The sequence below is a fragment of the Calonectris borealis genome, chromosome 8 (genome assembly GCF_964195595.1).
Source record: "Calonectris borealis chromosome 8, bCalBor7.hap1.2, whole genome shotgun sequence".
NCBI lineage: Eukaryota > Metazoa > Chordata > Aves > Procellariiformes > Procellariidae > Calonectris > Calonectris borealis.
The window spans coordinates 7,438,403-7,450,843 of NC_134319.1; the positions used below are offsets into that span (position 1 = coordinate 7,438,403).

At 38.5% G+C, this 12,441-nt stretch overlaps 1 protein-coding gene across 4 annotated transcripts in view; it reads right to left on the reverse strand.

The window, feature by feature from the left end:
• Window positions 1-12,441, reverse strand: part of ZFYVE9 (zinc finger FYVE-type containing 9) — a 79,597-nt gene that overhangs the window by 16,848 nt on the left and 50,308 nt on the right. For all 4 annotated transcript variants that reach the window (XM_075155768.1, XM_075155771.1, XM_075155769.1 and 1 more), the window contains 5 exons: window positions 11,904-12,080; window positions 11,404-11,573; window positions 10,513-10,636; window positions 8,693-8,815; window positions 7,282-7,437 (listed from right to left, as the gene is read on the reverse strand). In XM_075155768.1, coding sequence (XP_075011869.1) covers window positions 7,282-7,437; window positions 8,693-8,815; window positions 10,513-10,636; window positions 11,404-11,573; window positions 11,904-12,080 — 750 coding nt within the window. The remainder of the gene's footprint in view (window positions 1-7,281; window positions 7,438-8,692; window positions 8,816-10,512; window positions 10,637-11,403; window positions 11,574-11,903; window positions 12,081-12,441) is intronic.

The window sequence follows — 12,441 nt, forward strand, 5'->3', positions numbered from 1 at the left end:
TGTGCACCTGGTCAAATAATTAATGCCCACTGGTTGTCCTTCCATTTAGGCAAACCACTGGGGTGCCTGCTCAGACACATATTGAAGATCTGGATCTTTGTGTAATTTTTAAGAATTACACAAAAGAGTGTTTATTTAATTAGTACACTTAATGTAAAATGCAACTGAGAGAGACACAGGGGAGAAACATCACCAATTTTTACTCACATTTTTATTCTTTGATGCTGTTAATTTCCAAAAATGTTTACACTGGAATGGCTGAATGAATCTGAATGTTGATTAGATTATTATAGCATCCAACACAGCATTTAACATTGAAGCAAAGAACCATGGTGTGATTCCTTTTATCAGATGACAACAACAGCATGCAAATAATGTACAGAACATCACAATTCTCCATAGGAAGATGTGAATATTAATAGCGCTGATTTGCTCTTAAAGAAAATCACAAGTAATTTCAGAGTGTGGTTGATCACACTACTCATGAGGAATCGCATGGGTTTGAGGCACTCATGCAGGCCTCCTGGGCTTCTGCAGTAATCCCAGGCTTTCCCACCTGCAGACAGAGAGACTGCTAAGTAGGAGTTTCTGCTCTTTCTCCACCACCTCATAATGGAGTGTTTGTATTTGAACTCCAGGCAGTGATGTGCATGTCTCCAACATGCACATCAACTGGACAGTAACTGGAGGGTTTCTCCCTTTTACACACAGGAGACACACACAGACACACAAACATTAGGTTTTAAGTAAGTAAAAACATGAGTCACAAAAGTACAACTTTGACATCCTCAGTAATACAAGTATGATCTTCCAGTTAAGCCTTCTCTATTTTTATACTGCAAAACAGCCTAAAAATCATACACAAGCATTTACAAACACAAGAAAAATAAATACAGTAGGTACAGTTTTGGCCAGCAAAAGAAAGGTTAACCAATGAGTCTTTTCAAGTCTGTCCTTTACACTGAACCCCTATAAAAGTCCCAAGTCATAGCAGCTCTCCGTCAAGCCAGCGCCAGCATGACAATAATACAGCTATTCCTGCCCTCACTCTGGAGATGTGGCCACGCTACTTTGCATCCCTCCAGTCCACCTTGGCACAATCACCACCAAGTATTGCTTCCTTCACATGACCTTGGGACCTCCAGCTTTAAATATAGCTACTGGCGGGTCTGTAAACAAAAGGCTCTGTTTATAGTCCGAGTAACAAATAAGTTTAGGGGTTTCCTTGCTATTCAAATTTGTGGGCACCTCAGTGGACTTTTTTTTTTTTTTTTTCTGTACCCACAAGGTGCTGCACAAACTAAGCTCTCAAGTTCTCTGTTAAAAGGCGACAGGCTTCGGCAGCCCAGGTATCCCATGGCAGGGTGCAGCTTGTTTGTAGCTTGCCGCTATCCTGCAAAGCTGATTTGTAATTTTACAGATACACAGAGCTGACACCACCAACCCAGATCAAATTCCAGAACTGTTATAGGGGCTACAATTTCTGCAATGCTCAGCTGAGCATACTTGATGAAAAGTAGCTACTGGTCAAACTGAAGGACTAACATGATTAACAGAGACACATCAAATGTTGTCAGCTGCTGAAAATCATTGATCCTGCCCATGTGCAAATGCATTTCTTTGCTGTGACACTATCGCCTGCTCAGTGAATACACTGCTAATGCACCAATTCAGGCATCTTGCTAGTGAGTGCAAACCAATGTATCAATTGGTGTCACTTACTTAAAATAGCTGCCAGCACCTTTCTATCTCAACTCCATTTGTTTGCTTTTGCAGTTCCCACCTACCCTCACTAATCTCCTCTTCTTCATTTATACTTCCTTTTTCCCTTCCCATCTGTTCTTACCGAAATAGAAACTACACGCCTGATAGTAAAATTACTTGGTGACGTTCTCGGTTCCAACAACATGACCATAATAATCCTTTCTAACCTTAAAATGTATGAAGTGTATGAACTGCTAAACTGAATTGAATTCTGCACCCTTTTCTGAAGCATTTTCTGTGTGAAAGAGGCTAGGCGAAGTGAAGCTGTACAATACCGTATAGTTCTGAGACATGCGGTACTGCCCACTGGGATGACAAAGCAATCAGACATTTCCACTTGTGACTGATGCCAAGTGCTGCAGCAGAAGGGGAAGACTACGTACTTTTTCCGTTTCAGGAGATGGAGCTTCAAGGCTCACACGCTTGGGATGCCTTAAGAAGAATTTTTTCAGCCAACAGAAACATGAAAAAAACCCTCAGAGTGGAATCTGCAACTCAGCTGTTCAGCACTTTGCTACCATAAGCCACAGCATTATAAATTACTCCTTTTGACACAAGCAGCTCGCACAGTGCAAGCTCCAATAAGTCACCACTATTAAGAGGACAAACGATTGGGATTAGGTAGTTGTGCTGCAATTCATTATTTATAAGAGCACGCAAGAGCCTGCTATGTGGACAGCATGGGAAGAATCAAGCAAGAGTTTTCCTACACACCTCTCTAGTGCCCTTTTCAACAAGCAAACCCAAGTCAAAAAGCCTCTTTGGGCATTGGGCTTGTCCCACAAACATTTCTGCACTGACCAGGGGTTGTCAGCCTTTCCTGCCACGTCTTTGAAGGTGGTTCCAAGGCAAGGCCCCACTGATAAGTTGCTATTACCAGCTTGACACGATCAAACCCAACCCACTGCACCGTTATACATTTTAAGCATAGAACTGTGTTTCAGAAGCTTGTAGAGAAAGTGTAGCTGTCAGAAAAACCTTGGAAAAAAGCTATCCTTCTCAAAAGCATGTAATTTAATTTACAAAATATCACAACTTCCTTTCTAAAGAGGTAATCTCAAGAGTAAACAGAAAAGCGCCTTTCCTTATATTAAGTTCCAGCACCTGACCACAGACAATTGACATTATTTAGGAAGTACCTTAAGTGTGCATGATGCATCTAAAGCAGCTCTGCGGGAGGTCAGTACTTATTCTCTTCTCATTATGCTGGGTTACCCTTGACTTTAAATCCTAAGCAGTTCTATAAAGTCCTTTAAAAAACCATGCTTTTATCCACCGATGTGACTTTCTCTTCAGTCATGATCCATGCTGTCTTGAATTCTCACTTGGGTATCTTCCTCTGATGAACAATGTACTTTGCATATCAGTTTGGCAATCCCTTCTGGATTCAAATAAAATAGTTTATACCAGGAAAGGTAAAAAAAAAAGATTCCTGCATTTGTTTATTGCCCTCAATATGTGGGCAATATGAAGCCAGTTAGGTGCTTTTACTAAAAACAGTGAGGTTAAATTCCTAATGTTTGCTTCATATCTTTTGCTTAATCCCAGGTCAAAAAGCTAGTATTAGCACCCAGTCTCAGGGAAGGCATACATATGTGGCCTGGGGAAGTTACCTGCATCTGTCCGGCCTCATTTCACTGTCATCAATAACAACCAAGAACTGCCAAGTACCAAACACCATGCCAGCATCCTGAAAACCCAAGCATCCCAGTTCTGTAGCAAGAGATGCAAAGCAATATTCATCTGGGAACAATCTTGCCAGATGGATTTTCTTCAAGAGCAAATGAGCAGATACCCTTTGGAAAAGCAATACAAACCCAGTCACTACCACACCAAAAGCCACAAAGAGACACAGAAGAGACAAGACCGTGAATGTAACTTGATGGCACAACACATCTGTAGCAGATGACAACATTGAGGAAAAAACATATGAAATTCAACATTCAAAGTTCTGACCATACTCAGCATCTTTTTATTGAAACACATCAGCAAGTAACTTGGAAAGAACTTACTCATATTGGCAAGGGACATAATGCTTCACTTACTACTACTGTGAGTAGCAGTTACCAGCATCCAAAACTTCCTCAGACTAGTCTGTGGCAGTCTTCCAAACAATCACTCTTCACACCTTATATGATGTTTGATTTTGTACCCATCTTTCCACGTTACACTTGCAGGGGTGTATTATTCACTCAGTTAACCTGTTCTCTGTTCAGAACATCTACATGGGCTTCTTTATAGATCTACTCTGTATTAGCTACCTCTTTACATAATTAAAACCAGGCGGGCTTAAAAATACACAAAACTGACTGGGACAGATCTACTGTCACCCAGAATATTCCCCAAACCAGGGCAATTGCAAAGCCATTTCAAGCAGTTGCCAGATTTGCATTTTCACTACAAAAGTAACAGAAGCATTTATTGTATTCCACCAAAGAGTTGATGTACTAGGGCATATCTGGCAGCTCTGTATTAACACATCCAACTGCTTCAAAGTACCCATTCAGATGGACAGTAGTTCTCATTTTTCCATTCACTAGACCTCCTGCCAGGCTTACAGCCAACAGACAAGGATAATCATGGGATTACTACTACAAGAGTAAAACTACTACCACCACAACAGAAATCATTAGCTTTCAATTTCAAAACAAGAAAAGCAACACAGCAGGGAGCTTGATGACAGAGGGCCCAGAGGAAAACTAAAGTGATGGAAACTGAACAGCAATTAATACTTGCCTTAGTTAACAACTTTACAATTTATTATAACTCACACGCATACAACCTATAGTGAAAAATGCCATTTTTCCTTCAAAATCTCTCCATTGTTTTACGATTTTAAAGTCCTAACACCAGACCATAGCTTGAGGTTGAGGACTTCCCGTAAGAAAACTAATGAAGGTTCCGGGCAGTGCTGCACCAGACTGACATCTTATCCATGCTGAAATAGGAGATGAACCTTGAAGGACAAACTGCAAAGCACTGAGTATACAGACCAAGCGCTCCTGCCTGCAGGTCTGAGGCCTGGGCTCCGCTGGCGCTACTTGCACATGCTACAGCCGTACCCTGCAAAGGGCTGAGAGCAATACCTAGCACAGAGGACAGGACTCGGCCTCAGGAAACAAGTTATCCTCTGAGGAAAGCAGAAACATCTGGGAATAGGCATGAGTACATACAAGTTCGTGCTTCTAGGCTTGAATGCAGAATTAAAACTCGAGCAAGAAGAGCGAGTAAATAAATGTGACTCATGAAAATAAAAATCGCTATAGATGTGGGCTTTAATTAAATAAACAAAAGAGGAATGCTGTATTTTTCAGCTGAAAACAAAAACAAGAAACCCAGAATCACTCCAAAACAAAATCAACATCACTAAATGTAATTCCTGTTTCCACTTCAATAAAAAATACTATGTCTTTTTACTTTATGACTGTTTTTAAGAAAACATTTACTAAAGGAGATAAATAAAAAACGTCCACAGAATTTATTTCAGTTTCCTGATGGCAAAATAAATTTAAACCAATATATTACATAACAAAAAATGAAACCATGAGGCAGGGTTTTAAATAGTTTCTAACTTCTAATGGGAATTCTCGTTTACTCTAAATGTCTACCATCTAATCGCCAGGAGAGGTGCAGTACCTCTGAACAACTTTGGAAGTATGGCTCCATCAGCCATGAAAACTGATAACCACTTCCAAGGGATTACAGCCACCAAACTGAAACCCCCACAACATCATACCCTGTCTCTCTGGCTGAATAACGTTTAAAACAGCCAGAGTTGCAAATATGCTAATATATATTTCTCCCTCTCAAACACGCATGACTTGGAAAGAAAAAAGGATGGATATTGACAGAGTGCATTACAAACTGCTATGGGAATTTATGAAGGAGCTATGTTCTACAAAAACTTCAGTGCGGTTGGTATTATATAGCTACACAAGGTGTCTATCTACTTCTACTACATGTCTGAAATACAACATAGCGCAAATCCTACCGAAAGAACATTACACAGTGGAATTCTTAAACAGTGAAAGTTGGTTTCTGATTAAGAATTGTACAATAGTAAGCAGCTCTTTGCATCAGTGCAATTGTAGGATATCAAATTACTACCACTAGAGCACTAAAAAAAGAATTCCAGATACATTATGTAGGAGTTATAAATTATGTATTTCTGTAGTGTAATTATACAGAACTTCACTGCAATATACACACCAAGCTGGATTTATATCTGCAATATACATCTATACACACACACACGCACGCAATTTTTCGTATCTATCTCCCTCTGAATAACATCATAATTACAAGATAAAGCATTGCAAATGAAGTGAGGTTTGGAAAGGTATTTGTTTCCAGTGTACATGAGATCCATTATGACATGTGATAATAGTACATTCTGAACCTGGGAACCTCTCTGGACAACCTGACCTTTGTTGTATCAAGACATTTTAGGAAACAAAGATCTTTTTCATTATTTTACTAAAGTGTTGGATTCAGTCACTCCAAAGGCATTGCAAATTATATGCAGAACCCTTTGTAAACGTATTTTCAGTATACAACCTTAATGTGATCCAATTTCACCTCTGGAAAACTAGCTTTATTTTCTAATCAATGGAACCAAGTACTTGCATTTTCCTTATACAATAATTTTTGAACTCTAAAGTCCAACAATAGCTAAAAGTGGAAGCCCATTTACTTAGCAAATGTAAAATGTGTAAAGGTTTACATAACACAATCTTGCAATTGAGATACTAAAATTCAAAATTCAGGGATAATTTCTGCAATGCCCTACAATTCATTCCAGGCACACACGACATATATATTTGTATTACTTTATAATATAAATAGTATCTCCATAATGTGGCAATAGATACACACACTGTGGGAATCAAATTTCTGAACTACCTGGTTTGGTGATATTTAATATACTATCCACAAGGATTCTCAAAATTTTCTTTCTGTGTCTTTAAAAAAGCTACCCTGACTTCAAGCTGATAAAAAATTAAAATTATTAGAAGCAATGTCATGAGTGTACTCATGAGCCCTGCTGAATATCCTACTACGCTTACTGCTAAATGAAGTACAGTACTAATTTCAGATGTGTTAGCCGTATTCAAATTCTTACCCCAGCACCTAGCAGAAGCAGCCAGAGCAGACATTCAGCAATGGCTGCTGAACACAAAGTTGTCACAGGCAAGAGTCCTCCTGCTCCACTGCTGTAATAGTCTATGCATGGCCTTTATAGCCCAAACTTCTTTGCTCTGCTGGCACGCAGAGGAAGGCTGGAAGATCTTTGGAGCAGCTCCCCAGATTACCAGCACCTCATTAATACTTTTATTTGGTGAGATGAATATAACACTGGATACTAATAACCAAGAACAACCCCCTATCAGCTTTGATCCTTATTCTCTTTTTATATTCTTTTGTATAAAAATAGACATTTGCTAAATGACAAAAATGTGAGTATCTGACCCAGTACAATCATCTACTCAAATAATTTTTAACAGAGAGCATTCCTACCTGCTAAGGCATCCCGGTAAAGTTGCACAAAATGGTTAAAGATATCCTTAGGCAAACATTTCTCATCAGGCAAACACTGCAAGAGAATGACTATCTCTGACTGCCCCACTGCGTGCATGCCTTTTGTAGTGAAACACCAGCACTTCCTGTTCACATCTGCAGAGAGGAACACACGTATCAGAACAGGAGATCAGCATTTCATAAAATATGCCTAAATTTCACTATAGGAAGATAGCTCTTTCAAGAATCAGTTTTACAGCATGTTTAGTTGTGATATCTGTCACACAGACAAATTAGGCTCTAAATCTGTTACCTTGCAAGCAAGTGCATCCAAAACAAAAGCAGCTCAGTAATTCCCCGTTTACAGCTAAGGAAGAGCCAGAGCATTACAGCTCCCGGTCAGATCTTGGGATTAACACCACAGAGCAGACTTTTAGCAGTTTGGGTACCCAAATTAAAGGACAGGATTTAAATGGGAATGAAGAAACCTGGGAAAAGGCCAGACTGTTGGCTGTGCGTATCATGATCCTGACAGCTAAACCAGTTTCAGACAGTGTATCTCTCTTAAGATGGATAGCTGGATGTCAGGTGTTTTCTTGAGACGTCACTGTGTTGTTCTGCTTCACGTGATGTTAGTGATAACACATACTCTAAGCTTTACAATTCATTTGTTGAGAATACTAAGTTATTGAAATAAAATCTTTTGTCTAATAGGTATATAATATGCATACTAATGACATATTTATACATAAGTAAAAAATTGTACTGCTATCTAACCAGATGCTGAAAAGTTTATAAACAACATCTTAATTTATTGTACAAACTTTTCACAGAACCAAAACATTCTACTGCAAAACTGTCTTTCTCAATTTCTCAGATAATGTTTTCTTATCCAGTAGAGATCAACTGAGGCACTAACATTAGAAGCCATCTGTCTGCCTCCCCGTTCATTCCTCCCTCCCTCAGCACACGTACACACACACATGCACACACAGTATAGAAAAGGGTAGAAGAGGTGCACAGTGGAACGGAACCTGCGTTTTATTACAGGATCCTATCTGCTTTTTCCAGAATGCGATGACAGGGAAATGAGTTAAGCACCCAAAGGAAGAACAAGTGATAAAATACCTTGCCCTACCAAGTTGGACAGGAGACACTGATCTCCAAACCTGAGACTGGAGGCTCTATCAGTCTAGTTTATATTTTCTACATAAAATTATCTGTATTGATGTCTAAATCACTGGAAAACAGCCTTTTGTAATTTAACTTAATATGGCTAAGTACGAAGTTTTCAATCCACGCACATTTTCAAAGACTATCCTACCAAATAAAAATGCTGCTGTTCCTACTAATAATATATATAACATTTCCCCTCTCATACCCCAAGTCTTATTTAATAATAAAAACTTACAATTTACTATTTTTACCATGGACAGCAAATTAGCATTTAAAACAAATACAAGAGGGTCAGGGCCACCATCCTCCAGCTGCTGCATGACAGAGATCTGAGAAGGTCTCTCTTCTACAGCATAGTCTATGAAAGAAACAAGTAAACAAACAGTGAAGTCCTTAACTTACTGGTACAGTACTCTACATTATAATCAGATAACCCGATTCTTATGTTTTTTGCTTTTTTGACCTTTCAAAAAAAACTTATTTAAGTATTGCTGGTTTGATTGATTGTGGTGTTTTCAAACTTCAATAGCATTTATGTGCATAAACCCTGTACGTGCTTTAGAAAAGTGAAGCTTATTTCATAAATCAACTTTTTTTCGGTATTGACTGGAGGAGAAAATGGAAATCAAATTAAGAAATGTGTCATGGTGTCAACTGAAATCCCAAATGACAAAGAAGTTAACGATTGTTATTTGTATCACAGTAAAGCACAAGAGCATCAGTCCTGGACTACAAACACCAACACATGGTCTATCCCTACGTCACATAACACTTTCTGTGCATTAGCTACTAGGAAGATAACAAAAAGGGGAACACTATATAAAACAACATTTTTTATAAATCACAGAAGATCTAAATCCAGTGTAAAATGGATTCCAACATGAAACTTCAAAGAAGTCTGTAATGTCCCTCTATGGTTAGACCCAGATGACTAGCAATTAAAATTTTTCATCCATGTGATTATAATCTACTGTGCATTTAAGCTTTAACAAAAAATAGTTACACTGATGAAAACAGATTTTGAAAGAAATGTATTACCTTTCCAGCTAAAATTACCTAGAAAGATAGGTAATTTTGGTTTCTAATGTGAAAAATGTTTTTGGAATCTTTTTAAATCGAATCAGAATATCAGAAGTAATATGCTGCAAAGAAAATCCAGTATGTGACAGCATATGAAACAACATCAACTTAGCTTACAAAATACGATTTATGTTAGGTTATGTATATAAAAGCTGAAAAGTATACTGTAGTATCACTCCTTTTTTGTGGAGGAGACTGAATAATCAGGCACCTATATGAACAGCTAACACAGGTTGGAACAGATTTGTTTTGAAGTTAAATGCTGCTCACATTTTGGTTTTGACACTATCCTGCAATAAAAGGTTACTTCCAGCTTAACATTAGAAATGCACTGTATCAGCAAAATATTTAATAGGAATAAAAAAATCAAAGATGAAAAAATAAGTTAATCCCAAGAATGTATTAAAGGATGTCATGAATCAGACTGTGGAAAGCAGCTGTCAGATAAACAAATATATACATCTTTTTAATCTTTTAAAAATTAGTTTTTAATTTTCTGAATCCTCCTCCATTTGGATACTCTGGAAGGGGACATCACAATTACTAAAAGCTTCACTGTGGGCCAAGATGTGCAATAGTGCTGTTGAATGCAGTGCTTGGGGATGCCTCAGACAGAGCGGATGTTCCAAGAGAATTTCAGAGAAGGGAGGCATGAATATTCATAAGGCTAATTAAAATGTATCTCTGTGTGAAACATTCCCCACAGTCCGATCAGTGAAGAAATTAGCACATATTTCTGGACTGAAGTTAATTTTCTTTTTGCTTTGTGTTTTACTTCTTATAGTAATTTCATCGCAAGATGGGGTTCTTCCTAGATGCTAATAAGGAGTGTCACAACGTTTAGCCATGAGTACTTACTGTGAATTTCTTCAAATACTCAGCATATTGCCAGCATCTTATTTTTCAAATAAACACAGCAACTATTAGGTTAATTGCAACTGGTAAGCATAAAAGCTAGCTGCCAAATACTCTCACCTCCTTTTACTCCAGTGGAGATGAGAATTGGAGGAAGACCATCTTCAGGAATTAGATTCATTGCACTGCCAACAGGACTGCCAACCTGAGTTATATTTCCCGAGAATACAGAAGCATTATCAGTCTACAAGAAGCAAACAACAAAAAAGGACAACATTACAAAAGTAATAACGATTAAATGTAAGAGCTGGCTGACCAGATTACTAGATATAGGTGAAGGAGTCTGTGTCTGCTGGAGAACCAGAAGCACCAAGAAATTTGGCTCTTTAACAATAGATGATCATGTGATGACTCCTGTATGTGAACGGTTACTAAAAAGCCTGCTTAGACAGAGACTGTATCTCCCTTCTCTGTCCCATTTTTTTACAAAATCTAAATGTACCTACGCCCGTCCGAACTTTTTGCAAAGTCTCAATTCCACTCACATGCGGTATGGTGGATTTAACATTGTTAGATTATATCTGCACTTTCCTGCATACATCATTTTATGAGAACTGTCAAACAAAGTATTTTTCTGCTTTGTGCTATGACAATGTTATTGTTTCAAACTCCTTACTGACCATGACTCAGCTTCTTTAAAACACGCATTACACAAATATCCTTCATACACAGGCTGTACAGCCAAACACTTGGAAGCCACCTAGCACACAGACTTCAAACATTGCTTAGTGCTCTGCCCCGTAATAGTTCATTTCAGTTCAAAATACATGGTTGTTTCAGCACTCTGCAAACATTAAAATAAGTTAGGACACTTGCTACACAACATACTAAGACAAGCCTCAACAGATTTCCTAGATCAGTCTTACTGAAATCACCACAGAAGCTAATATACTACTCACGACCAAAGCTGGCATGGTATTTTGAGCAGTGAATAGCATAACGCTTCCTTACTTCTGCTGATAAAGTGTTGTTGGTCACGGGCTTTGATGGATCATGCGACACTGCTAAGGTTCCTGTGGAAGTTGTCCCAGCCACTGTCAGTTTTGCTGCATCGGCAACTTCTCCATTAGGTAATATCCCATCAGCAAACCAAACACGCCTTTGTTCTCTAGGTTGAGCCACTAGAGAGAACATAAAAAAATAGGATTTAAAATGTCACAGCAACATTGACTGGAAAATCTGAGTACAGAAGAGCAAAACAAAAAATTAATAAGTAGAGAAACGTGGACTGGAAGGGACTTAAGACATCATCTAGTGCATTTCCTATGGCAGCATCATGTATAAACACATCTGCTGAGAAAAGTTTCCTTGTCCTTAAAAACCTGATGTCCCTACCGTGGGCAGGAATATCACAACTGGCATTAGCTACAGTATTTGGAATGGATGAAGTGCAGATATTCTTTCCAAATTCTTACTACAGGTAAATTGAAAGAAAAAAGAAGTACTCTTACCTTCTGCTCCAGGATGCTTTAAAACTCCCACAGGTACCATGACAGTGGGAGGCGGAGAGCTCAGGGCGCCCGAGGCCTGAGCCTGCTGCAAAGGAGGGATAGTAGAACAGTATTCAGCGGGATTGTTAGGGTTAGGACTCTGGCTTGAGGCACTCATCATGTTCTCCCAGGCTTGAGCTAAAGCAAATAAAGAACAAGAAACATGAGCACAGAGGAAGGTATCTAACAGTCCAAAACACTGTGTTAAGTTGTCAGTAGGTATGGACCCTGTCACCTTCCAAAGACTATCTCTCTTACTTTATTTAAAAGCCCAGAAGACTGTAATTAAGCAAGAAAATGCATAGCAGGAGGAGAAACGGCACTAGTCCTGTGCAATAAAAATATCAGTTCATATAGAAATATTTTCTGAAAATTATAACAATATACTTTGACCTGAATGATGCTTAGTTCCTCATGCTTCATTTTGTTTCCTTTTCAAAGATTTAACTGAAAACACTCAATCCTTATATATGTATGTACGTTTATCACACTGTATGGA